We start from the raw sequence: 27,170 nt of genomic DNA on the forward strand, positions 1-27,170 counted from the left end.
TAAAAATGTACCAGTTTTATTACAAAGGTTCTTCAAAAAAACAAAATAATTTCAAAATGGAAACCACACCATAGATCCCAACCTAGACCACTCTCACAACCCAGTCGACATTGGTGGGTTCCTAGCCAGGGAGAAAAGAGGACTATTTGAAAGGGCAGCCAAGAGCCCTTAGCCTAGAGTCTGCTGAGGTATGGGAGCACAAGGTGCCCCCCTGGCAAACAAAATAGGTGAACCAAGCAAGAAGGCACATCCCTGTAACATGCCCATAAGACTGGGAACTAGGCATAGCACCTAGGAGCAGCTGCTAACTTACTTCACCTAAAGACAGGGAAGGTGGTTGGCTAAGTACCTGGATCTATACAGGAACCACCAGAGGAAGCTGAACACACACATCACCTGTCATTCTTGCAAAAACTTCACTGAGTTTCAAATTCGATTTAGAGGAATAAAAAAGGCCCGCAGGGAGAGAAAAGGGGGCTGTGGAGGCTACCCAACCCAGCCACCCATGGCAATATGTCCTATGCCATCTTAAAATAACCCAGCCAGAAAAATGCTCCCAGGCCCTAAACAGCAAGTCAGGCAAAGGGTTGCGTTAAAACAATACAGGGAGGGAAGAAATGGATTCACCTGCCTGGGACTCAGGTGTACAAGGCAACAAAGGCACTGGATTGGGCAGCCAACAGCGAAACCCCTAGTTCCTGTGTTCTGGGGACTGTTCTATCTCATATAATTATATATAAATAGAGAGACATAGAAAATATAAACTCTGAGGGTGTAGGGGTAAGGAAACTGGAAGGAGGTATGGGCAGCAGGCCCCAAGGAAAGCTGGAGAGCTCAGGCAGACTTGGTCTCCTCCTTCACCCTAGGGAATAGGAATAGAACCAGGGTTAGAAAGACATGATTGGTCAACTTCATACTAAGCCCATGAGATCTCCAGGTGGCAGATAGGCAGGGCAGATCTGCTTATTTAATGACAGTTCTTGCTTTAGGACCATTCCAAAAATGTCTACAGAAAGAGGAATGCAAATCTGTCCCTACTCACCACTTTACTTAGACTATATATAATAAAGGCATACACAAAATAATAGCATCACAACTCACAAAATGTCCTAAATAAAATGCAGACACATTAAATACAGTACCATAATAAACAGAATTGTCACATTAACCCAGATGTGCAGTACATTGCTCTTTCCAGCCACTGTACCTTTATCACTGGTGACTGTGCATTTCCCCCCAACAAGCTACCCAGATGTTTGGACAGTGGGTGGTGGGCTCTCCTTTCCCCCTTTTATCTGAGGATAACAAGCAGTATTAACCTTAACCAGTCTCTGAATTTTTTAATCTTGAGGTATTTAAATCCACTTTTTCAATACAAGAAAAAAAAATTCACTCAAATGACGAAATGCTTCTGCCAGCTGTTTGGCCGTGGCCCTTTTTGGTTTGGCCTGGGGCTCCACAGCTCCCCTTTCTTCTGCATCTTGGCAGCTAGCAGCTCAATCTGATCCTCATTAGACAGTTTTTCTCCATGAGACTCACCCAACTCCTCCACATCATTCTCTTCCACTTCTAGCTCCAACTCTCGTGCTAATTTTACAATCCTGTTACTCACTTCTTCAAACATTTCATCCATGTCAAATCCCAAGAGAATTGGGAAGAGAACTGTGGGCACTTTTTCCCTTCATACGTGTTTCTGTTACATCTTCCCATGCCTTAGCAATATTCCAGATTGCATGATAAATATTATAGGGCTTTCAGAAGTCTATGGCAAGTCCTTACCTACATCCAAAGCTGCAATTGCTTGGGTAAAAGTAGTGCGTAAATAATATGCCTTCAAATTACCAATCACTCTCTTACCTGAAGGCTATAATAATGAGGTAGTGTTAGGAGGAGACAGACCACTTCTACATTTTCATTAAAATCATCCAAGATAGAATAACATGAAAACGGATTCTTGAAAGGAATGCCATTATCATTACAAAACTTCTTGACTTCAAAACAGTGCATACACCATTGTTCAAAGATGATAAAGTTATCAATGCCTTTGGGTTAGTGAGATAATTCACAGGTAGTGCTGCCTTGCTGATTCCTTTCGATACTCACGGGGGGGGGGGGGGGGGGGGGGACGGACCTGCGGCCTTAATGCCACATGTGGCCTTCTACATCCTTAAGTGCGGCCTTTTAATTGAATCCCAATTTTACAGAACAAATCTTTGTTTGGAGTTTGGATTCAGTCAAAAGGCTGCACTTACGACTCCAAAGGCCACATGTGGCCTTAAGGCTGCAGGTTCCCCACCCCGCTCTAGGATTTTCTGAGTGGTGCACAAGAACAGGTTTTAATTTGCAATACCAGATGCGCTCTCTAAGCAGAAGAGTAACTTTTTTCCAAGTTTTATGCTCCAGCATAGTTTTTTTCCTCCACAGAAATGTAGGTTCGAGATGGCATTCTTTGATAAAATAGGCTGGTTTCATCTAAAGATTTGCTCTACCAAGTGGGGACCTTCATCTATTACTTTTTGCTGCTTCAATATCTACACTAGCAGCCTCTCCTGACACTTGTACATTATGAAATTCTGAATGACTTTTTAAAATGTGCAAACCAACCACTGCTTGCTGTAAATACCTGTGTTCCTTCAGGGTACTTTACCTTTAAATCTTCAAAGAGGCTTTGAGCCTTGGTTTGAATTGTCATCAAGCTTAAAGGAATATTCATGTGAGTATGGTCTTCTACCCACATTTCCAGAACAGCACCTTCAATAGCCAACTTCATGCAAGCACGGTCTCATCCTTTACTATGGTGTTCACAAGCTGACACCACAAAAACTAAGCTCACATGCTATCAAAGACAATTTGGGGCCTCTTTCATGTTTTCTAATTATTTTCATTTCTAAGTCCTAAGCCTATGCTTAGGACATGGTCTGCTTTTCCCCTCAAGAACAAGTTTGCCACCAGCCTTGGTGAAAACAGAAGGCTCACTACTGAACACACAGAGAGGCACAGTTATCACTCAATGTCTGCAGACAGGCGGGAACTGACTTAGAGATGCTTCTCAGCTTCCCACCATAGTTCACACTGCCCACATCTGCTTTGCATTAAGGCATTTTTGTAATTTTTTTGGGGGGGGGGGGGCAGGGAGCAATGTGGATTTCTTTCAGAATTCTTTATGTAAAGTTGAATTGGCATAAAGCAAGAAACTGCCTGTAATCTATTAAAGGACCTTCTTGTCAATCATAATGAAGGTTCCCCTTCATTATGTGTCAAAGGAGGGCCAGGACATTTTTAGAAATAGGACCCCCACCCCCCATCCCAACTCTTCACTCACCCTTTGGCTTCAGGTTTCTCTTCCTTTGTCTTCTCCTCCTCTTTTGCTTCTGAAACAAATGATTTCAGGGATAACAAATGGCAGTTCCACTGTCCTATTTTCTCCAACTCAGTACTCTCCTAGCCCACCCACCATCACCTGGACAGTACTAGAACCAGACCAGATTAGGGGAAAATATTATTTCCTGCATATTCCAGACAGAGGTCTATGTTCACTTCCCTGCTGGGCACAGCTGGGTCAGCCCAAAGGACAGGTATTCCCCCAAGCTCCACAGGCTGCTGGTGCCCAGTGCTGGAGGGACCAGACCCAAGGACAAACTGGTTTGACTAGTTTTCTGGGCGGCTGAGAGGAGCTGGCCCCCCTGGGAAGTATGAGGTGGCAGGAAAAGGGCTTGGGTGGTATGTAAGAGTCACTGTTGGCTATGGGGAGATGGGTCACATCAACAAACTTGGGGGGCGGGGGGGATCTGATGGGAGGTGAGTCAGCCCAGCTGGATTACAAGTCAGCTCTTGTTCTTTTGTGGGCCCTGACACTTCAGGGAAGAGGCAAGAGGCATAAGCAGCCCTGCAGAGGCCCTTAGGCACTGATGGGTCTGCCGCGTCCCTTCTACACTACCCCTCTCCCCTGAGCTCAGGCACTAGAAGTTTTACCCAAGGACCAACCCACCTTTTTTCTCCTCTGGCTCTCGATCTTTCTCCTCTTCCATTTTGACCCTCTTGGCTTTCTTGAAGTTGGCTGAGTTCTTTCGACCACCCTCACCTTCTTCATCTGAGTCTGAAAACTCTTCCTCACAAGCAATTCGCTTGTCTGAGGAGCATACTGAGGGGAGAAAGCAGAGACCACAGGCATGAAGTTATGCGGCACCTCTGGCCCAAGCAAGCAAGCCTAACAAACATCAATTCCTCTCCTCAGCTGAAGGATCCAAGCTAGGATGAAGACTCCTGACCACTGGGGAGGGGATGTAAAAGAACTGACTCTTCAACCTGTGGCTACACAAACTAGACAACAGGCTAGATCCCTGCATCGCACATAAGGCATCATTTCAGGTAAAAGGACATGTAAAAACAAATTTATCCACAAAATCACATACAATAAGAACTGACAGGAACTTCAGAAATTTTACTTAAGAGAAGTAGTGACTTGCCCTTTGAATAACCCTAGTAGCAGGCCCTTCTGCTTCCAAACCCAATGTACTTTGCACTGTCACCAGGTTCCCTCCTCGCTCATTCCAGACATCATTCTCCATCCTCCAGAAACCTACTTGAAATGCGCTTGTCAGGATCTTCCTCATCCTCGTCCCCACTGTCCTCCTGTATCCCATCCTCAGGAATGGGTTGCATCTGAACACCAGGGGCATGTGGCAACATCCGGAGGTTCTCGAACAACCTCTGCCTGAAGGCCCAAGAAAAGCAAGCCAAATTCTGTGTCAGAAAGTTGGGGGAGGGATGGCCCAAATAAGTGGGGGGTCAAACTGTAGGTAGGAAGCACTCACTTGATCTTCTCCAAATACTCATTGGTATTCTGGTTTGTCATGTTAGATGGGCTGATGTGAAGTTTGAAATCCGGGCCAAAGTATTCAAAGTAATCATTGTAGGGAAGTTCTGTTGAAAGTTTTTGAGACAGAGGAGAGAGGACAGGAGTCAGAAGATGTGGATTGTCTGCTGCTCCCATGAAACTGAGCAAATCATATGCCCTCTCCAGAATAACGGATGAATGAGGTGATGACTGAGGCAGGTGGCAGGTCTGAGGATGCTCCAGCTTTTCAATGAAGCTGCCCCAAGAGACCACACCGGTAGTCAAAAAAAGAGTCTAAAATTTAGTCAGAGATTCAACTGCCTCATTTTGTAGAAGAGGAAATTATGGCCCAGGGAGTTAAGTGAATTGCCCAGGGTCACAAAGGTAGAAAGTAACAGAGCTGAGATCTTCACTGAGCTGATACCAAATCTAGCATTCAGTTAACTGCATCATGCTGCAATGTTACACACTTACTTCTCTTTATCCCTGACTTTTAAGACTGTTTGTCTGGTATGTGATTCAGGTCACCCACTTCTGAAAATTCCTAATGTTAAATGTTAAAAAAAATTTCTAATTGGGACAGCTAGGTGACACAGTGAGTAGAGCACTGGCCCTGGAGCCAGGAGGACCTGAGTTCAACTCCAGCCTCAGACACTTGACACACTGTGTGACCTTGGGCAAGTCACTTAACCCCAATTGCCCTGCCTTCTCCCCTCAAACAAACAAAAAAAACCAGCCCACATTTCTAATCAACAACTCCCTATATCCAGTCAGTACTTCCTGCTTCTCTATCAGATGGCTTATTCAAGATAATGGTCTAAGGTAGAGGTATCAAACTTGGCCAGCATGGCTGATTAAAATGTAAAGGAAATGTTTTACAAAATAAATAAAAATAAAACACAGACAATGTTACTTTATAGTTTTCTAAGTTAATTTGTGCCTACAGGAATCCATTTCTATTTGAGGAATTTGACATCACTGGTCTTAGGGGTTCAGGCTAAAATTTTTTTTAATGGTTCCTTAGCACTAAATAATTGCTTATGAATATTATGAGCAGCATATTAAATTACCCTGGAGGTTCACAATACATTTTCATTGTTGAAAGGGTGGTTCAAAGAACAAAAAAAAAAGTTGGGAATCACTGGTCCCAGGTCATAGGATCAGTGATGGGAAACTACTTGCATTGAAGGCCAAAGGCCTTAATTAACCCACTGTGTTTTTTAGGTTAGTTAGCTTCCCACTTCAGGTCTCAGAGTTTTCTCTTCTACAAAACAGGGGGAGAAAATGGAAAAGGGGCTCAGCAGATTAAAGAGTAATTCACATCTATACGCTGCTTTAAAGTTTTAAAATGCTTTTCTCCTTAGAACAAGCCTTAAAATAAATAGTACTGGTATTTACTATCCCTTTTTTACAGATAAGAAATCTGGGGCTCATTATTATGGGATACAGAGCTGAGATAAAACTTCAAAATTATTTAATCCAACCCTTCCCCTCCTCCCTTTTTGTTAGAAGGGCCCACGTTTAAATAGCTTTCCCAAATTCATAAAGTGAAGTGACTGAGAATCCAAATGATTCCAAATGCAGGGCACCTTCTGCTCTACCACACCCAAGACACCCAAGGTCACATAGCAAGTAATGATCCTAGCTGAGATTCTAACTCAGCTCTGCCACTCTTGTCAAATAAAGTAGGAATAAAGGCTGTGAAACCTTGGAACAGTCCTAGATGGGTAACAACCCACAGGAGGTTAATTGGCTGCAGAGGGAAAATATGAACCAGACCTGTCCTCCCAGGTTCCATCTCATCAGCCCAAACTCAGTTTTACCATTGGGGATCTCTGTGTCCAAGGCCACAGCTGTCTCATATGTCCAGCACCTGGCTACATTGCGGATGGTGTAGCCACCCCCTCCCAGCATCAGCATGGGCAGATTGAAGCTCTTGACAAATTCCACACACTTGGCATGGCCTAGGTAGAGCAGAAATCAACAAACATTTACCAAGTACCTATGTATGTAGGTGCTAAGACTGAAGATATTAACACAAAAAATGAAATAGACTGCCCTCAAGGAACTTATATTCTATCAAGGGAGACAAGAACAGAATCATTAAGTATATACGAAATAGACATAGGATAAATGGAAGATACTGTGAGGTTTTGGACTGTCTTAGTAACTAAGAGGAGTGAGGACAGGCTTCGTGTAGCATGTGGTATCTGATCTGAACTTCTGAAAGAAACCAGGAATTTGTAGAAGCTGTATTAAAGGAATGCATTCCAAGCATGAGGGACAGATTGGGCAGCATCAGTAGGACTCAGCATTGACCTCGCCTTCTGGTTACCTTTAATGGTAAGGTTGAAACAACCTAATCGGTCTCCAGACAGGGAATCAGAGCCACACTGCAAGACCACTGCACTGGGCTGAAAGGTCTCCATCACCTTCGACATAACCTGAAAAGACATGCCTGGATCACCACTAAGCTGAGATAACCACACTGTGGTCAAGGATAAGATTTAGAGCTGCAGCAAGATGACCGTCCCTTACCCTCACTCCTCTTCAATCTTGCCCTGCCTACTGGATGTCTCTTTGCTGCTTGCAAACATGCCCATCCTCAAAAACTTTATCTATCTATCCCTGAGAGCAATTGTCCTCTATCTTTCTTCTCATTTATAGCTAAACTCCAAGAAAAGGTGTCTCCACTTCCTTTCCTCTTTGTCTCTTAACTCTTTGTAGCCTGACACTCGACTTCAGTTCATCATTGAACTGAAGCTATTCTCTCCAAAATGACTAACAAGCTTGCAATCCAATCTAACAAAATCTTAAGGCCAAATCTAGGGGCCCTTTCTCAATAGCCAACCTTCTCGATCTCTCTGTAGCCTCTGACATTGTCAATGATACCCTCTTCTCTCTAGGTTTTCATGACATTGCTTTCTCTTGCTCTCCTCCTGTCTCACTGTTTCTTCTCCATGTCCTTTCCTGGATCTTCAATCTGCCCCACACCTAATAACCCCCCAGGGGGATTCCTCCCTCCAAAGCTGTGTCCTGGTTCTTCTTCCTCTATGCTATTTCATCTCCCACAGATTCAATTATCATCTCCATACAAATAATTCTCAGGTTTATAGGTCAAGACCTAATCTCTCTGCTGACCTCCAGTTTCACATCTCCTATGACATGTAAAACTGAATGTCCTGTAGACCACTGTAATTCCCAACAAGTCCAAATCTGAACTCTTTCTCCCCCTGCCCCACCACCAACCTTCCCCTCTTCCTAAGTTCCCTATTACGGCTGAGGGCTGCAACATCCTCCCAGCCACCCAGGCACACAACCTCAGTGCTGTCCTCAGCTCCTCACTCTCAGCCCCCATACCCGATCAGTTGTCAAATGCTGTTGTTCAAATTCTTTCAAACACTGCCCCCTCCTGTTTCTCTGACACTTGGACCCAACCTGATGAAGGCCCTGAGCACCTCTACCTGGGCTATGATAGCTCACAGTACACAGCTAGCTTGCTGGGCTGGTCTCCCCACCTCACATCTCTCCCCATTCCAATCCATCTTCCACTAGGCCACCAAACTGATCCTCCTAAAATGCACATGACCATGTCATCCCCTAAATACACTCTGATAGCTCCTTATCACCTCCGTGATCAAATAGGAAATCCTATCTGGCTTTCAAGTCCTTCATAACCTAGCCCTTTCCTACCTCTGCAATCTTCTTACACCTTAATCCTTCTCCTGTACTCTTCAATCCAGTGATGCTGGCTTCAGTGCTGTTCCTCGAACGGAACACTCCCGCCTAACTGAGTGCTTTCACTCCATACCTGGGACCCTCCTCATCTCCTTCACCGTTTCAACTAAAGTCCTATGTTCTGAAATAAAGCATAATTCCTTAATTCCTCAATCTTAGTTCCTTCCCTCTGAGACCACCCCCAATTTATCTTGTATACATCTTTTCATACATTGCTTGCATGGTGTCTCCTCCATCAGGCAGTGAGCTCCTCAAAAGCAGGAACGAGGGTGGTCTTTCTTTGTTTACCTAGCACGCAGTATGTGCTTAATAAATGCTACTGACATTAGATTGCACACTTGAATAGGGCAGGAATGAAGGTTTGCTGAAATGAAATTTTGCTTAGTCTGTCCTGACTTCACACTGTCTCTCCCGTCCTGCCAAGCCTACCCAAAGACTCAGAACTCAGGCCCAGTTCCTCCCAAGAAGCCTTTCCCAACCAGGAAGCTTCCTCTCTAAGATATCCTTCCTCTGAACTTATAGTACTTATAGTACTATATAGTACTGTCTTACACAACCGACTGGACATTTATCAACACTCCACCACTGAGGGCAGTGGTCAAATGCTACACATCTTTCTAGCCCTCACAGCAATGACAACAGGGATATGCACATGGCGGGTGCTTGATGACCTATTCAGTAATCATCAGTATCTCCTAGCCTACCCCCTAGAGTTAAGATGTACCAGGTCCTCCTCTTCCAGACACCCAGCAATAGTGAAATGGGCTCTCAGAGCCACAGTGTGTTGCCACAGCATCTTCCTCTAGTCTTGGTCTCAAGGGGCTAGACTGGATAGGGGCATGACACTCACTGGTTTGAAAATGGCCTCATAAGATTCGTCATCAATCCCATCTCGAAGCGGGTAGTTGACAGCATAGTATTTGCCTTTGCCAGCTCCAATGTCCTGGTTAAAAGGGACATCAAAGTAAAATGAATTGAAGATAGAGGAAGAGAAAGCCAAGGGCTCAAGAGGAAAAAGAGAAACAGAACTTTGGAAAGAAAGAACAAGATTAACCAAAACTGTAGAGCTCAACTGAAAGTAGTATAAAGGGATAGAATTGGTATCAAGTGACTCCCGCCACCACACCCCTCAAAAAGCATGGTCCCAAACATCACTATCAAGCCTTTTCATCATTCACAATGACCACATCAGCAAAAGATCTATCCCTGGGCAGGCACAAGGCCACTATAGATAGAACTGCCACAACTCTGGGATAGACACAGATCCATGTGATCAGTAGACAGACAGCACATCACGTCCCGCCCCACACTCCTGATTGGAAGGTTATCATGACAATTGTCTCTTAGGGCTAGGGGCCAGGCAACAATTTCTAGGGCCTACCTGTAAGATCATTCTCAGAGTGCCCCCTACTCTGTGGGCTCATGGGATTTAGAGCTAGAAGGATCCTTAGGTAATCATTCAGTTCAACCCACTCATTTTATAGATTAGGAAACTTCAGCTCAGAAGTGATTGGTACAGGGTCACACAGGTGGTAAAGTAGCATTGTCAGGATTCAAATCCAGTGCTCTTCTACTAATCCACACCTGCTTCCCCTTCTAAGGATTTTCTCCTGATGAACTAGGGGGGAGAGAGGAAAGGAAGGAGAGAAGAGAGAAGAGGGGTTGGTGCCATCTTCCAAAGAACTTCACGATTTTAGATGGTTCTATACTCTAGGAACCAGATGTCTGTTGTCCCATATTGACTGCAGTAAATAGCTGTGCTGCCAGCGAATGAAGTAGCTATAGGTGGCACCTTATTGCTCAGGGCCAGGGGAGACAGCAAATGGTATCCTTTTTATTCCATTTATTTTCATACTTGCTTGTCACCAAAACCTAACACTCACAGGACATCTGGAAATGCCAACTCTAGCCCCAAACCAGCCTTTGCTGACATGCTGTATGCCAGTTGATAGACTGGAGCACCCCCCTCCATCCCCACTACAGAGCTACAGCTGGTAGTGGGAGCACCAGGCTGAGCTGAAGTGCTTAGCTCTAAACAGTGGAAGAGAAAACAGTAATATGAGGTACGAGAGTTAGAGCCGGAAGAGAGCTGGCTGTTGCCAGGAGGGAGCTCTCACCCGTAGGTCACCCGTTCCCGGGAAGTACTCTCCATACTTATGAAAGGACACTGTCATGACCCGATCTGTGGTGTAGAAAGCTTCTTCCACGCCATCGCCATGGTGAATGTCAATGTCAATGTACAGCACCCTCTGGTGGTACCTAGGATCAGAAGCAGGTCAGGGGGCCTAGGGCACTTGTGGGAATAAGGTACCCCAAGCACAGGGCACTATGTCCCTGCTTACCAGGTTGGTGGCCTCCCTCAAGGATCTCTAATCACAAAGGTTAAATGGTGAGGATGACAAAGGAAGGAAGAGCAGTTGGTTGTGTCCAGAGGCTGGAATGAGCCAAGAGAGTGAGTGAGCCAATATCTGATCTGATAGGACCAGGTCAGGCCACACCGGCAAATTCCAAACCTGGGGTCGGAGAAGTGTTTCTGAGTCACTCCCTGAGCCTCCTTCTAGACTCACACCACTCTGATGAGTGACTGAAGACATCCACCAGCACCTTCCCTGTCACTGTACTCTAAAGGAAGCACACTAAGGAATTCTGCACAGCAGGACAGAGGGCTGGACTAAGGTGCCCCCACACCCAAGGATATGAGGGTGAACATACTTCAACAGCTCCAGGATGGCCAACACAATATCGTTGACATAGCAGAAGCCAGAAGCTTCAGACTTCTTAGCATGGTGCAGGCCCCCAGCCCAGTTCACAGCAATGTCCGTCTGCTGTTTATTAAGTTTCACCGCACTTGCTGCAAGGAGGGAAAAGACCTTGTCAGGCAGGAAGCTCCCTGAACAGCCTCTTCTTTCCCCATCCCACCTCCCGGGACACCAGGAAGCCAAAGCTATAATTGTACCAAACAACTGAACTCCCAACCAGCGAGAGTTCCACCCCAATCTCACTACAGTGCAGATAAGTTTAGGATATAGCGGGAAGTAAACTTCTACTTGTCCCTGGTCTAGGCCCCACATACAAATCAATTCCAGATAAGAGTTGTAAGAATAAAAGCTTTTGAGCTCTAATGCCCTTTGAAAATAATTATCAGATTCTCCCTAAAATGCATCTCATGGCTCATAGATGTCTAAGGGAGACATGGCTGTCAGTGACCAAATGGTGGTCGGGCCCAAACAACACTCTGGATATCCTAACATAAGCACTGATGAAGGCAAGGCACTACTACCACGGCCCAGGTCTAAGAGGTCAGTTCCAGCCATCTCTGTTCTATCACAGCCAGGCCATTGAAAGGAGGGACAGAGGCTCCTTACCTACAGATCCACCGGTGGATAACTGACAGAACTCAAATAAGCCATCAAACACGGGACAGTCTTCACCAACGTTAACTTGAAAGAGAGCGAGGGACAAAGTTAATCCTTAGGACCTCCCCTCGACTTTTCATTAAGAGATATGATTCTCCATCGTTGAGGAAAAACTCAGGTTCTGGTCCAAGACTAGGTTCCCCACTTCTACACATTCAAGGAAGAGCAAGTCTTGGGCCTCCTGTGCAGAAGGACAATCTCAGAAGCATAATCCTTTGCAGACTAACCAACAAGAAAGGAATCCTAGGATTTAGGTCTCTTTCTCACTTGTTAGACATGCATTAAATGAACTGTGAGAACAACAAATAACATACCATATGTATTCTATAGAACAGGGAATCCCATACCCTTTCGTCTGCCCCATGTACCTCTCCCTTGGCTCTGGGGTATTACTTTGTACTTCTTCAAAGTGCTTTCGTACATACTACCTCATGTGATTCTCCCAGCCCAGGAGATGGGCAGAGCAGAGATCATCACTACTCACTACAAGGGGCAATTACATTTGTTTAGAACTTCCTGACCACAATTCTATGATGCAGAGTTCGAGTATTATTATCCCAATTTTACAGATGAGGAAACTAAAGCACTGATCTTTTAGTGACTTGCTCATGGGCCATACAGCTCGTGAAGTGAGATTCAAAACCAGGACTACTGATTAAAATCCAATGTTCCCACCACTACACCATGCTGTCTTCTCACAAATAACAACCAGAGAGTAAGTTTTAACATCAGATCTAAGTAAAGAACTGTAAAAAACTGATGCAGAAATATGCAAATAATATATGCATGGAACAGAAAGGGAGTGAGTAGAAAGAGGAAGCACATTAGTCACCAACAACTCACTTGGTATATCAAGCTAGCCCTCTGAAATGGAAAAGGGTGACCACCCTGCTTTGGATCAAATAAGCATTGGGCTAATGTCCCAAAAGGTAAGTTAACTAAAAGATGCGCTGGCCTGAACCACAAACTACCTTTGGGAATTATCCTTAACAGAGGTATTCCAAAGAGGGGCAGCATCTCCAAGGAGACTAGAGAGAAGACTGGTAGCTTTCCCCTGCACCCTGGAGCAAACGCCACCAGGTTCTATCAGTGTGAACTTTGGTCTCTCACAGTCCAGGTTATTTACACAAAGGCAGTTAACTCCGTTCTATTTCCTCCTTCAGGGAGCTGGCCAAATAAGGTTCAAGTGTTGTAATAATCTCCTTATTGCTCAGACTCCAAGCACCAGCACAAAGAAGTCAGGGAACAGGCAAATGCCTGGCAAAGGAAATGGGACTTTTTTTTTTCATTTAAAAAAAAAACAACACCCCAGCATCATAGAATTTGAGCAGTAGAAAAGCCCTTAGGGATGGACCATCTAGTCAAAGCTCCTCTAGGCATCACTGAGGAGAGTCGATGGCAAAGCTGGCACTGGAACCCACCTACTACCCCACCAGTACTACATCCTACACTGCTAATGCTCTGGGAGAGGAAGAGGCACTTTCATCAGCATACTGGGCACTTGTATAGTGCAATAAAGCACTCACACACAGGATCTACGGGGGGCTTCACAATGAAGAGAGCAGAACAGAGGTTCTTAACCAGGGCTTTGTGAAGCTCCAAAGATTTCAGGGAGTCCTTGAACTGGGATGGGGGGAAAATTACATCTGAAACCCAGCATTTCCTTTAATTTTATTAAAAACCATTCTTCTAAGGAAAGGTCCATAGTTTTTTCCAAACTGCCAAAGGGATTCATTACACAGAGGAGTGGTCCCCATTTTACAAATAAAGAAACAGAAGGTCATAGGTTAGGTGACTTGCCAGGGCAGGGTTTGAATTCTACTTGGTCAGCTAGGTCAGTATGCTAAGGTAAGGAAAATTTGCTTGGAAAAGGAAGTAGGAGCCTCAAGGCATCCACCCACTCTAAGCACTGTAAAGCTCCAGTGATAGCAGCAGCTTAATATCCCATAGGCAGTTTGTTACTTACTAGTGGTACTGTTAAAATCCAGCCCAGAGAGACAGGTGAAGGAAAGGCTGGCATCTGCTCCATCAAACATTCTCAAAAAACATCTCACCAGAGCAACACCTCCTGGAGCGGCATGAACCCAGTGAGTAGACTGGTGAAGCCAAAAGGGGGGGCCATTTCTCCAGGGCTGAGAAAGGCCCATGGCAAGGACTTCCTAAATGATTAAGAATAGGTGGAGGACATACACAGAGACGATCGGGACGATTCATATAGAAGCTGTTTCTGCTCCAGTTTCAGCTCTGTGCCTGCCATTAGTTTAGTCGGCCCAGGTGTCCCCTATGGCCACAGACCCTGACAACTAAAGAGCCTACGGTCCTTGGAACCCCAAAGGCCTTCAGCTTTCCCAGATGTCCATGGTGCCATTAATAGCACTCTGCCTGAGACCCTCCATCTGATCAAGGACCTGCGCATAGATTTCTGCTGTAAATGGTGATACAGCAAAATGACAGGTTTCCTACTGCTCCATAAGTGATCACAAATTATTAGCATTAAGCACAAAATAATATCAACAAGTCACACTTATAGCATGTTAAGGTCTTACAAGATGTTTTCTTCAGCATCACTCTATGCAGTAGGTAGGGTATTATTACCGTTTGTCTTTGCAGCAGAGGCTCAGAGCTGGGATTTGAACCCAGGTCTCCTGATTCCAAGCACAGCACTCTTCTCTACACTGCCACTATGTCAAGAAAAGTGATTACATTTCTAAACATTTTTTAGTTTACTAAGTACTTTTCTCACAGCAACGTCAGGTAGGCAATAGATACATTAGTCTTCCTATTTACAGATGAAGAAACTACGTCTCAGAAAACTGACCCAAGGGCACGCAGTAAGTAGAAAAGCTGGGACCTGAACCAAAGTCTTTTTAAGTCATGCATACCCTTTCTGTTAAATCTCACTGGACCTTAATGTGAAATTAAATGAGACAGCCTAACAACTCTGGATTTACTGAGACAGCATGCTTGGGAGTTAGGAGATCTGGGTTCAAATCTTGACTCTAACATTCAATGAACTACGTGACCACTGGCAAATCATCTTATGTTATAAAATGGGGTCAGCAATGCTCTTCAACACCTACCTTCATGGGGCTATTGTGAGGAAAGTGCTTTATAAACCTTAAATCTTTACAGAAATGTGAGCTAATCAATTTTATCACACCAAGTCTTTGGATATGAAGGGGATAACCTCTAAGAATACCTGGGATGAGGTATCTGCTAAAATTTGGGCAATCCCCCCTCCACCCAACTGATGTAAAGTGCGTCCTCACTTGTGAGAAGTAGTGTCTCAGACTGAGGCCACCATCAGCGTGGAGCTACCTGATTTCCAATGACACTAATATCAACTACAGAACTTAAAATCATTTAGCTAGAAGGAGACGTAGTGACTAGAAGAAAACTGAAGCCCAAGATCAGAGCTGTTCTATAACAGTGCTGAGAACAAGAACAGGTAAATTATAAACTGCTATTTACAAATCAAAGAAATAACTCAGCACATGGTGGGAAAGAGACACAGCATGACAGTGGACACAAAAGAGATGACCTCCAAGCTAGGAGGGTCTTGGGTCATGTCCCACCTCTGACATTCTGTGACTCTGAGCAAGTCACGGAATCACTCGATCCTTCAACCAGGATCTCCTCGTACCAATGAAAGAGACCCAGTCCCTGTCCCTTTGGTGGGAAAAATTCTTTGGCAGAGTCTAATGCCACCCTCTAGTCAGCCAGTTGAGTGAGCCAAGCTTTGCCCAGGTGAACCTGGGCAAAGGTTTCAGAGTAGACTTACATCTCTGCATCTGCTTGCTGTACTCTGACATATTATCAGGACGGATAGAACGCAAAAACTTAATGTAGTCATCGCTGTGGTACTTGGTCATCTCATCTGCATGGGCTTTGTGGGGCCGCTGTAAGGAGCAAACAAAGGAGGATAAACACTGTCATCAGTCTCCCTTTCCTTCAGGTCTCTGAGCACTTGCTATGTACAAGGAGAATACAAAGATGGCTAAGAGTGTCTGCCTCTATGGAGCTCAGTCTGGTTGGACAGATGGAACTAACATGCAAGAAATGATGGAAGTGATTAGAAGTGAGTAATAAAGCCTGTGCTATGGGCTGTAAAGGCTGCAGCACTGCTGAAGAAAGAGGACATCAACAACTGGAAGGACAAAGGCAAGTTTACTGGAAGAGGTGGACCTGGGCAGTCAGCTTCCTCTGAGACATTCCAAGCCAGAGAAACCCTCAAAAGCCAAGGTTAGCTTAATTAACCTGGACTAGTCTATACTGTCCTGCCTCCATGCTTTTTTTCTCCACATTGTTTCCTATGCCCAGAATAACCCCCTCCCCTCCCTTTCTACCATTAAAAAAAATGCCATCTCAAGGAAGTGTCCCAAGATCTCTAGTTTCCAGGGATTCTACCTTTTCCAAAAGCACTTGAGGAAGTGCTTAAGTTACTTATAAAGGTGTAGTACCCCCATCAACCTTTACTAGATTATAAACTCCATGACGGAAGCATCCTACTTCATCTTTTCTGTCTACCAGAAACTTGTACAGCGCTGAGCTAAATGAGCTTGCTGTGTGCTGGGGCAGAATGGGGACAAGCCTGACATGTCTGGAAGGAGATCTATGGGGGATTACTGTGGAGAGAAGACTGGAGAGACAGAGGGGAGCTAACAGGCAAGCCCTTGAATGAGATGCTGAAAAGTCTAGGTTTAATTTGGTAGGACAGAGTCACCAGAAGTCTTAGTATTCTCTGATGAACAACCTCTCCTTCCCTAACATTCCCACATGATTGCTCTTTATCTGAAGTTTGAACTGAGGGCCCCTCTGCTCCCCACTCTCCCAAAACTCTTTTCACTGCTACAATTACTCCCACCTAACCTGTTCCAGCTGTCTTTTCTCTGGTGGGCTAAAGCTTTCCAGGCCTAAGTTCTCTAGTGCCTTGTCTACTTCTCTACCATCCTCCTCCCAAAGACTCATCAGCAATTCCCCAGAACAGGCACAGTTGTCCTCTACTTGTCCTGAGCCAAGTTACTGGTGGAACTTGGGAGGCTGAAGCTGAACCATCCCCCCCTCCCCCCAACACACACAATACCAGGAGGTGCCTGTTGTGAGCAAAGAAGATACGGAGCAGATCTGAGAGCAGTCTGAGTTAATTCTGTCCCAGGTGGATAGATATGTGAGTGCTCTGGGCAAGGAAGATATAATCAGCTCTAGAACTCAGGCCAAGGAGAGAAAAATCTCAGAAAAGTTACTTCTAACCTTCTAGATGGTGAAACCCTTTACCTTTTATCTTCTGGTGAACTGCTTTTTAATCCCTTGGGGACCACTTTTACTTGGGGTATTTGAATATTTTTATTAACTGGATTATTTATTTGGAGCCTCAGGCTGAGGGTTTTCCATAGCACCAGACTAGGAACCAGAATGACCTGACCTGGCTAAGTTAAGAGAGGATAATACCAGGTTGGGTGAAACCCAGAGGGTATATGAATTCACATCCCCAAACTACCCAAACTGAAACTCCAGTGCTTAAATCATTAAGTGACCAGCTTTTTAGTGGGCCAGAAGGAAAGGAGCAACTGAGACAGTTCAAGTAAGGATTATCCCAATCTATGTGGTCAATTTTTTTTCCCCCTCAGGGAAATATACTCCCTTGGGCATGTGAATCCTGGGCTCTCAGTTTATTAAAGGGATTAAAGCAGTTTCCAATGAGAACTAGGATTTATATAAACCAACAACCCCCAAACTCACATAGATTTCCATCTTCCGGTAGAGTCCATAGTTTAGTAGCAAGTTGTGAGTCATTCGGATTCGATGGGGTTTCATTGGGTGGCCCTGCCCATAGTAGTAATTTCCAACATCCCCTGAGGAAGAAGTCATAATTTCAGTGACAGAAAGATAAGACATTTATTATTTTTACAGTCCTGGCAGAATTAAAGAAGTCCCTGCTATGGGGTTAAGTTTATAGTACCAAAGAAAAATATGGAGCTGGAAGGCACTTGACAAATGATTTAAATCAGACCCCATCATTTTACAGCTAAGAAAAATAAGACCAGAATCTCTCTGCAGAATCTGAAGGGGTCCTTTCAGCCCAGAAAGTCTTCTGCAATAAACTAAGTAAGCTCTGCAGCTACCAAAAGTCACAGATGCCAACTCATATAGTGCATTTCCATAGACAGCAGAATCCCTCTATGAAGGGTCAGGGTCCTTGCAAAGTTCCTCTAGGGACCTGTTCCAATCAATAGTGGCAAATCAATATGGCCAGGCTCCAGGGCCTTCGTGAGACTATCCCAGTCCTAGGCTCTCAGACCTCACCAAAATCTTAAAAGAACAACTAATTATGCAGAAAAGCAATATAAATTCTGTCTGGACCACTCTTCTGAATGACAGCAGATGGCAAGCACAATTTTTATTTGACACAGACAATGCCAAAGATACAGAATACTTTAAGGGTAGTAGATGGTCCTCTATGCTTATGATTCCATGTCTTCAACCCTAGACTTTTTATGAAGGCTTTTTATGAGAGTGTCTGCATTATCCTGCCACTTCTTAGAGCCCCCCAAATTCAGTCTATTTATCTAGGAACCTGTCTCATATGCCTACAGTCTCCTGGAGACAACAGCAGGACGCTGATCTTTTGTAGAACTCAGATCATATGGACAATATCTTTTAGCCACACAGCTTAAATGTCAAAAGGTGGGACTCAGAGGTTTCCGGGACACTCCAGAGCAAAGGAATTAAAGACCTGGTCTGGGAGAGCCATTCAGATGCAAATTCCAGAGACAGGTTACAGGGATGGAAGGGAATCAAACCATCAAAGCAAGGGTTGAGGCATAGCAGCCAGCACAGGTGATAGGATGAGTAAATCAACCAGGAGTAGCCACACATTTAGGCCATCCCCAACTCTTCCACCTTTGCCAAGGAGGATGGCAAACAAATAACTAAGAACAGAAGCCTGAAACACAGCCACTGGGAAGGGCATGATAATCTATGGTACTTAAGAGGCCAAACTCTCCACTCCCAACAGGATGCAAAGCACTTTACATCTGATCCACTTTGCATCTGCTGCAGGCACCTTTCCACTCCATCACCAAACAGTTAATCTGGATACCATCTCAGTTTCTCTTAGAGGGGTGGAGTACCAAACTCCTCCCAAAGCCTTCCTTTATAGAGGCCAGAAACTGGACTCTGTCCACTCCACTCTGCATGCTTCTAGGTTATTCTCCCTTTAGAGTAGTTCAGTATCTGGTCCAGTCCTCCCAACTCTAGCCCCAACTTTTACGTGCAGAATCTCCTCAAACATCCAGGCATCCGTTAAATCAACTTTATCTCATCTTTCCTTTTCCCAAGACTCAGAATTCTGAAATTGCTTCTAAAGGAATTTCTCCAGTCTCTCCCAGGGCCTCATCCTCCCCAAACCTATTTTCTGAACTCACCAGCACACCTTACCCTGCCTCTCACAGCTTTCAAGACTTAAAATTTTCCCCCTCCCTTCCAGAATTTGACTCCCTAGTTAGCCAGTTCAACTTCTTTTGAATCCTTTTCCTCTGCCTTATCCCTTTCCAAAGTCCAACCCTAAATTACTCCCTCCATCCACATATATTTGAGTGGTACTGAATACTGCTGGAGGAACTGTGCTGGGCCAATTAGAAATATCTTATTTCAACTAGACTTTCACAGCTGTACTCTTCCCTTTAAGTATCAAAAGCATAGGTGACATAATGGATAGAACACTGGACCTGGAGTCAAGAAGACCTGAATTCAAATTTACCTCAGATATTTACCAGCTATGTGACCCTGGTTAAGTCATATAAGCTGCTGGCCTCAAAAGCACTATATAGTGCTACCTTATAGTATATATTATACTATTAACTACGACAGTTCCCAGCTAGCTATTACTTTTACTACACTCTTCCCAAAGTCTATTCCAAACCTACACTTTCTCCTGAAGCCACCTACATTCAGCCTCCTCCTGAGAACATCTCAAACTTTTACTGCAACCATCCATCCTGAGCTTCCCCTTCTGGATTCTACAATTCATCTAGTCATTCTTTTCTATGCAAGGGTGCAATTATCCCCTTGTGTTCTGGATCCATTTCCCACCCTCTCCTTCAGAACCTTGCACCACCTCTCCGCCCCACTTTTCAATTTCTGCTTAAACACTCAATCATTCCCTGTTGCCTACAACATGCCCAGGTCTCCTCATCCTTAAAAAAGCTTCACTTGATCCCCATACTACCTTAAATCTCCTCCCTCTCCCAGCTAAACTCCTACTAGAGATGTCTTTATCTACACTCTTCCACCTTCTACCTTCTCATCAACAGTAGAGTGGAAAGAGCACTAGCTTTGAAGTCAGAGAACCTGGGTTCAAATCTTGCCTCAGTCACTTACTAGCTATGTAACCTTGAACAAATCACAACTTCTCCAGGCCTGAACTGTAAAATGAGGAGGATGCTCTAAATCTATGATTCTGAATCCTTGCAATCTGACTTCTGAGCTCAGTATTCAATTCAAACTGCACTTACTGATGTCTCCGAAGTTTCTGTGGCTGTTGCTGGTGTATTGGTAAGCAAAATGGCCTTTGTTTTCTTTGAGTAACCCTTACTAGGTGCTAAGCCCCAGGCCCAAACCCCCATTAGGTGTGGAACCTATGTGGGTGTGGATTGGTGACTGGGGTGGGGCCCAAGGTGGGGCTGGCTAAGGGGAGGTGCTAACTCCAAGAGCCATGCCTTACTATTAGGTGTTAACCTATGTAGATGTGAACCTCCCAGGGTCCTAAGGGGAGGGGCCAACTCAAGAACCAATCACCAGAGCCTAAGCTCTGGTCATTCAGATGACACTTGATGTCAAAAACTCTATAAGAGGAGAGAAGACAGCTTGTAGATTGAGTTTTTGTTGGAGCCAGAGACAGCTACAGCCGAAGCTGAAGATAAAGCTGAAGCAGGAGCTGCCAGTGGCAGAGCCGACCCGACCCTCGAGTGGACCCAGGAGTGCTGAGCAAGAACTTGAGGCCAGTGGGTAATCTCACCGGAGAGGGGAAGCATGAATATGATTTGGTTTAATGCCATCATGTTTTTCTGTGGCCTCCTGGCTACTCTTGTGAGGCAGACTTATCGGGCCTGGAAGCTCTTGACCAAGATATCAAAATGGGGACGCTGGTTCGTGGGTCTGCTACTTTGGAGCTTGAATAAATGCTTTGATTCTTCTGCCTTCTACTTAGGGAATTCCTTCTATCCTGCGGTTCTGAACCGTTCAGACATGTATATGATTCTCTTTGAAATCATAAATTCTACATTCCTAATACAGCTGGTCCTCTCTCCTCCTGATTAGTAGTCTGCTGTGTTTCTCATGTTTCTCCTACAGGTCTAATTGGCCCTATTCATACGCTAAAGTACAGAATTCTCATTCATGTTTTGCTCCTATGCATGGGTGTATCCTAAGGATCAGGACTGGGCCCTCTTCTCTCAGCCATCTTTTCAGTCCCCCCAAGTTCAGGGAATACTGAAAGGGAATAAGCCCTTCTGTGTTGCCAGGCATTATGATTTGCAAGTATTTTCTCATTTGATCCTCAAAACGAACCTATAAAGAGTTATTATTATCCCCATTTTACAGATGAGGAAACTAAGGCAAATGGAGGTTAAATGACTTGCCCAGGGTCGTGTAGCTAGTATTAGTCCCAGGTCTTCCTAACTCTGGGTTTAGTGCTATATCCACTGAGCCACCTAGTTGCCTCAAATGGTTGGTAGTCCCACATTACCAACTGCCTGCTGGACGTCTTCATCTAGATGTCTCTTAAACTGCTCAAATTCACCATGTACAAAACAGAACTTACTATCTTTACTATCTCACCCTTCCCCTAACACAAACCTCCAAATTTCCCTATTTCTGTTGCAGATACCACCATACTTCCAAACATCCAGGTTGAAAACGTATGAATCCACCCAAAGGGCTATAAAAATGTGCATACCCTTCGACCCAGCAATACCACTTCTAGGGCTGTATCCCACAGAAATCATACAAGTGGGAAAAAGGATTTGTATGTTCAAAAATATTTACAGCAGCTCTTTTTGTGGTGGCAAAGAATTAAAAATCAAAGGGATGCCCATCAATTGGGGAATGGCTAAACAAATTGTGGTATATGAATGTAATGGAATACTATTGTGCTATAAGAAATGGAGAAGATACGGACTTCATAATAACCTGGAAAGCCTTATGTGATCTGATGCTGAGTGGAAGGGAACAGAACCAGGAGAATTTTACACACGATTACAGTGACATGATATCTGTGATGACTAACTGATAGACTAGGCTCTTCTCAACAATGCAAGGTTCCAAGACAACTCCAAAAGACTCATGATGGAAAAAGCGATTCACATCCAGAGAAAGAATTACAGAGTCTGAATGCAGACTGAAGCAAGCTATTTGCTCTCTTTTCTTTTTGTTTTCTTCTTTCTATTGGTCATAGTTCTTTACAACTTGACTACTGTGAAAACATTTAGTGTGAAGGTATATACAGAACCTATATGGGATCATGCCATCTTGGGTGGGGAGGGGGAGGAAATTTGAAACTCAAAAACTTGAGAACTGAATGTTGTAAACTAAAACTAAAAATAAATAAATTAATAATAATAAAAAAGAAAATGTATGAATCCTTTCTCCTTGTTCCATCCCTTCTTTCTCCCTCAAGGGGAAATTATAGTCAGTGGTCAAGTCATTCATGGCACAACCATCCTACCTAGTTCAGACCTTCATTTCTTCCCCAAATTATTGCAATGGCTTTCTAACTGGTCTTCTGGATTCTAGGATTTCCCCTTTCTAACTTATTTTCCACACAGCCGCCAAACTGATATTCCTAAAACATAGGTCTGAACTAGTCAAGCCTCAGCTCAAGAAGGTTCACTGGTTCCCTCTTGCCTTTAGGATAAAAATACTAACTCCTTTGTTTTGCATTTAAAGAACTCACGAGGACTCATGTTCTCACCAGGGAGAAATATACCCCATACCAGTGAAATTACAGGTCCAATACTTATCCCTGTAGCCATCAAACTGGCAGGACTGCTGTTCTCTGAACACCCAACACCACAAAATCTCCCGCCTCTGTGCCTTTCACAGGTTGTCCTGTGACTGGAATGTTCTCCCTTCCCATCAATGCCCCTTAGAAACCCAAGTTTCCCTCAAAGTCTGGCTCAGGGGTTGCCTCTTAAGAGGTCCTTCCCAGTTCCCCAGTTATCAGTTGTCCTATTCCATTAGTTTGTATTTTTAAATTTACTTATGCACATGGCACTGCTCCCACCTCCAAAGTAATCCCTTTAAGGGAACCTTCATTTTTTTCATTTGTTTCTGGACTTGTATTGTGCTTGGCATATCAAGCTTAATAAATACTTGCTGAATTTAACTAAATAAAATATTCCCAGTTGCCCTGAGTTCTCCTATCCCGGGCATAAGACTGACCCAAGCCTCCAGAGAACCCCATTTTTGAATAAGGGGTTCTTCTGAAAGTAACTAGTATGTGGTACAGTGGATAGAGCTAGGCCTAGAGTCAGGAAGAACTGAATTCAAATCCTCCCACAGTCACTTACTAGCTGCATTATGCCAGGGAAGTCACTTAACCTCTCAGTTTCCTTAACTGTAAAATGAGGATAGTAATCCTTCCTGGAAAAACTGCTGTGAAGATCAAAGGGGGTAATAATTGTAAAATGCTTAGCGCAGTGCTGCATGGTACATAGTAGGGTCCACGTAATTATCATCATTTATAGCCAAGGAGCATTCCTTTCAGGATGAGAAAAAAAGAGAGAGAGAGAGCAAAATGAGAGGATACAAATACAGAAGTATGGAACATGCACACACACCCCACTGTCAAGTAGTTTACATTCTAGTAGAAGACAGGCTATACAGGAGGCCAAAAAGTTAGAGAGGGTCCAGAGGGAAATTAGACTGCCACACCCCATCTAAGAGCAAAAACTGTTTATTTGGATTAGAACTCCAAAGCTGGAAAGGGAGAAGCACAAGAGAATGAAGAGAACAGGTATCTGAACTGGCTTAGATGCACTGGGCTACTTACTGACTCAAGACCGGAGAAAGGAAGAACTGTCAGAAATTTAATTTATCTCACAATATGAAAGTTACCAAGCATTTATTATGAGCTTACTGTAAGTACTATCTGTACTTAAAAAATAAGGATAAGTACCCTTTTAGGGGGTTGGGGTTTTTTGTTCTTGTTTTTTAATTCTTCAATGAGCTTTCACATCCATTCACACCCGCAGCAATCCATACTCATTTTAAAGACCAGGAAACTGAGATCCAAAGAAATTGTGATGTATCTACCATGCTCACACATTTAAGCTAGTAGAGATCCAGGCTCCTTGTCCAGTGTTCTTTCAATGTTTTAGGAAGTAAAGGGTCTAAGAGCTCCCAGGGATAATCCAGGCTTGTACATCAACACATAGCCACTCCCATCCCTCAAAACTGTATCTCTCTGCAACAGGTGCTACTACCCAAGTCCAGGGCCAGTCATGGGGGAGACAGACTGTTGGGGCCTCATCACAAGAGCTGAGGGGTGAACAAAATGCTGAACAGCCCTGACCAGTCACTCACAATGTCTCTAGGATTCCAAAGGAAGAAGTAGTCAACCAAGTTAAGAAGTATTTAATAGCTGGTCCTTTGAAACACAAACCAATATTTTCCATAAATAGGAGGGGGAATGATTCCTGAATAGAAGTATGAAATGCACTTCTGGAGTTTTCTTTCCTTCCCCCCATTCTACAGAAGCCTCATGCCTTCAGCTAGGCTAGAGCTCTCAACGGCTGCATTTCACACCAGCCCCCATTATGTCTTTTCTCCAGCCTAATTCCTCTTCCAAATCTATAACTTAGACATCTCCCCTTACACTCCTAGGATACTCCTCCTAAACAGACCCTCCCCGCTTCCTGCCCGGGGGGGGGGGAGTTTCGGCCTCTTGAATACCCACCTCTCCCCTGCGGGGGGCCCCCCCCCCCGTCCCCTCCCTACTCCAGTCCCCTCAAGCTCCCCTCCTCCCATCATCCATCCCAGTCCTAGACTCCTGGCAGGCTCCCCTCCCCCAGCCCAATTCTCTCGAGTCCCCTCCCCCAAGTCGTTTCTCCAGTCCCCTCCCCCCCGGTCCTTTCTTCAGTCCCCTCCCCCCAGTCCAGTCCTCACTCCCCTCCCCCCAGCTAGTCCTTAAGTCTCCCTCAGGCCCCCCTCTCTTCCCCGCCCCCCGCAGGCTCCCTATCCCCCTCAAGCCTTGCCTCCCCCCTTGTTTCCTTCCCCCCCTACGCCGAGCTCCTCTACCCCCTAGTACTGCTCCCCCAGCCTCCCCTCCACCTCAACTCCGCCCCCCCCCGGTCAGGCTCCTCTACTTCCCAATTTTGACCCCCGTTTCCTCTCCTTGGTCCTGCCCCCCCATCTTCTCCCCTCCTCAGCTCCCCTCCCCGCTAGTCCTGCCCCCCCCGTCTCCCCTCCCCCCACCAGTTTCCCCTCCCCCCCCACCAGGGTCCTCTGCCCCCTAGTCCTGCACCCCTGTCTCCCTTCCCCCCCCCGGCTCCTCTCCCCCCTAGTCCTGCCACCCCGTCTCCCCTCCCCCCCCGCCAGGCTCCTCTCCCCCCTAGTCCTGCCACCCCGTCTCCCCTCCCCCCCGCCAGGATCCTCTGCCCCTAGTCCTGCCCCCCCAGCCTCCCCTCCCTTTAGCCTCCTCTCCCCCAGACTCCCTCCCCCCGCCCCGTCCTGTCCCCTTGGTCCCCTCTCCTCCTTCCAGTCCCCCAGGCTTCCTTCCTGCCAGTACTGTTCTCTCAGGGTCCCCTCCTCCCAGGTCTGTCCCCTCCGGTTCCCCTCCCCTCAGTCTGGTCCCCTCAAGCCTCCCCACCCCGAGCCGGCCGCACTCACCGTCGTAGTAGTAACAGACTTTTCGCTTCGTGCCCTGAGTCAGCGCCATCTTGCCTCGCACCCTCGCACCAGCCCGCGGCGCCGCACTACGTCCAACCTGAGGGAGGGGGCGCGGTCCCCTTCATTCCGCCCGCCCCCTCCCCGCTCATCTACCAATGGAAGGCCAGGCTTAACGAAACGACAACCAATCACACCTCAGCATCCCCACCCCGGAAGTTGGCTCCGGACTAGGAGGCCGGGAAAAGAAGCCGGCCAGGAGAGTCTCCGGCAGTACCACGCGTGGAAGCTGGGGGGCGCCCTCCGGCCGCAGACTGTACCACAATGCATTGAAGTTGGGGGACTGCGGAGGGGCGACCTGGCATTGGCGCTTTCTTTGAAGTTGCCTTGGCGGTCAGGAAACCTGGGTTCAAGGCGGGGGGCTGCTCCGCTCACTCGGGAGGGAGGGGTGACTTTGAAGAGGGCTTTGTAGTTTCGTGGAGGGAAGTTCTCACTCTGAGTTTGTGGATGGAAGGTTCGAATCCTGTGTAGACTACTTGCATGTTTTGTGATCTTGAGAAAATCTCTGACCCTCAGTTTCCTCCTCTGTAAAATGGGATCGTACTAAAGACCACCCCACCCCTTTCCAGCTCCAAATCCTGTGACTGGAGAAAAGTCACTTCCCCACCTTTGGCCACAATTTTCTTCATCTCATCCGTAAAATGGAAAGAAAAATGCCTCACTACGTGTCTCATGGAGCTGCTTTTTTTGTTTCATTTTTTAAAATAAAAATTGCTTTGACATCTTTTGTTTTTACATCACCTAAATTTCTCCTAGAGTTCCATCCTATTCCCTTCCTAAAACAAGAAAATAATATCTTTAAAGAGAAAAGGAAAAGGAAAAGAAGTGAGGAAATCAGCAAAACCAGTCAATGCATTGAAAAAAAATTTCGAAAATACATGTCAAATTCAACACCACAGACTTTCTACCTCTCTGCAAAGGTGCAGGACAGGATGTCTTCTCATCTCTTCTTTTAGAGGCATGATTGTTCTTTGCAATTCTGCAACAGTTACTTTTGATGGTCTTGTGGTTGTTCTTTCTGTTTACATTGTTATTGTCACTGTGTAAATTGTTTTTCTTGGCCCTGTTTATTTCACTCTGCACTAGTTCATGTAAGTCTTTTAATGTTTCTCTGTATTCATCATACTGGTTGTTTCTTAGAGCACAGGAATACTCCCTTACTTTCAAAGATCAATTCTTTCACAACATGGCTAATAAGGACATGTTTTGCATGACTGCACATGTATAACAGATAT

General features: G+C 45.3%; 1 protein-coding gene across 1 annotated transcript; it reads right to left on the reverse strand.

Moving 5' to 3' along the window:
- Positions 1 to 25,962, reverse strand: HDAC1 (histone deacetylase 1). The gene is made up of 14 exons (XM_036745304.1): positions 25,879 to 25,962; positions 17,731 to 17,843; positions 15,773 to 15,890; positions 11,941 to 12,015; positions 11,288 to 11,426; positions 10,693 to 10,834; positions 9,426 to 9,518; positions 7,173 to 7,281; positions 6,661 to 6,801; positions 4,815 to 4,923; positions 4,584 to 4,714; positions 3,989 to 4,141; positions 3,323 to 3,371; positions 1 to 862 (listed from the first exon to the last, which is right to left on the reverse strand). Exons 1-14 carry the CDS (start codon positions 25,925 to 25,927, stop codon positions 835 to 837), a joined length of 1,449 nt encoding a protein of 482 aa, XP_036601199.1. The 5' UTR covers positions 25,928 to 25,962; the 3' UTR covers positions 1 to 834.
- Positions 25,963 to 27,170: the final 1,208 nt, after the last annotated feature.

Source organism: Trichosurus vulpecula, chromosome 2 (assembly GCF_011100635.1).
Source record: "Trichosurus vulpecula isolate mTriVul1 chromosome 2, mTriVul1.pri, whole genome shotgun sequence".
Lineage (NCBI taxonomy): Eukaryota > Metazoa > Chordata > Mammalia > Diprotodontia > Phalangeridae > Trichosurus > Trichosurus vulpecula.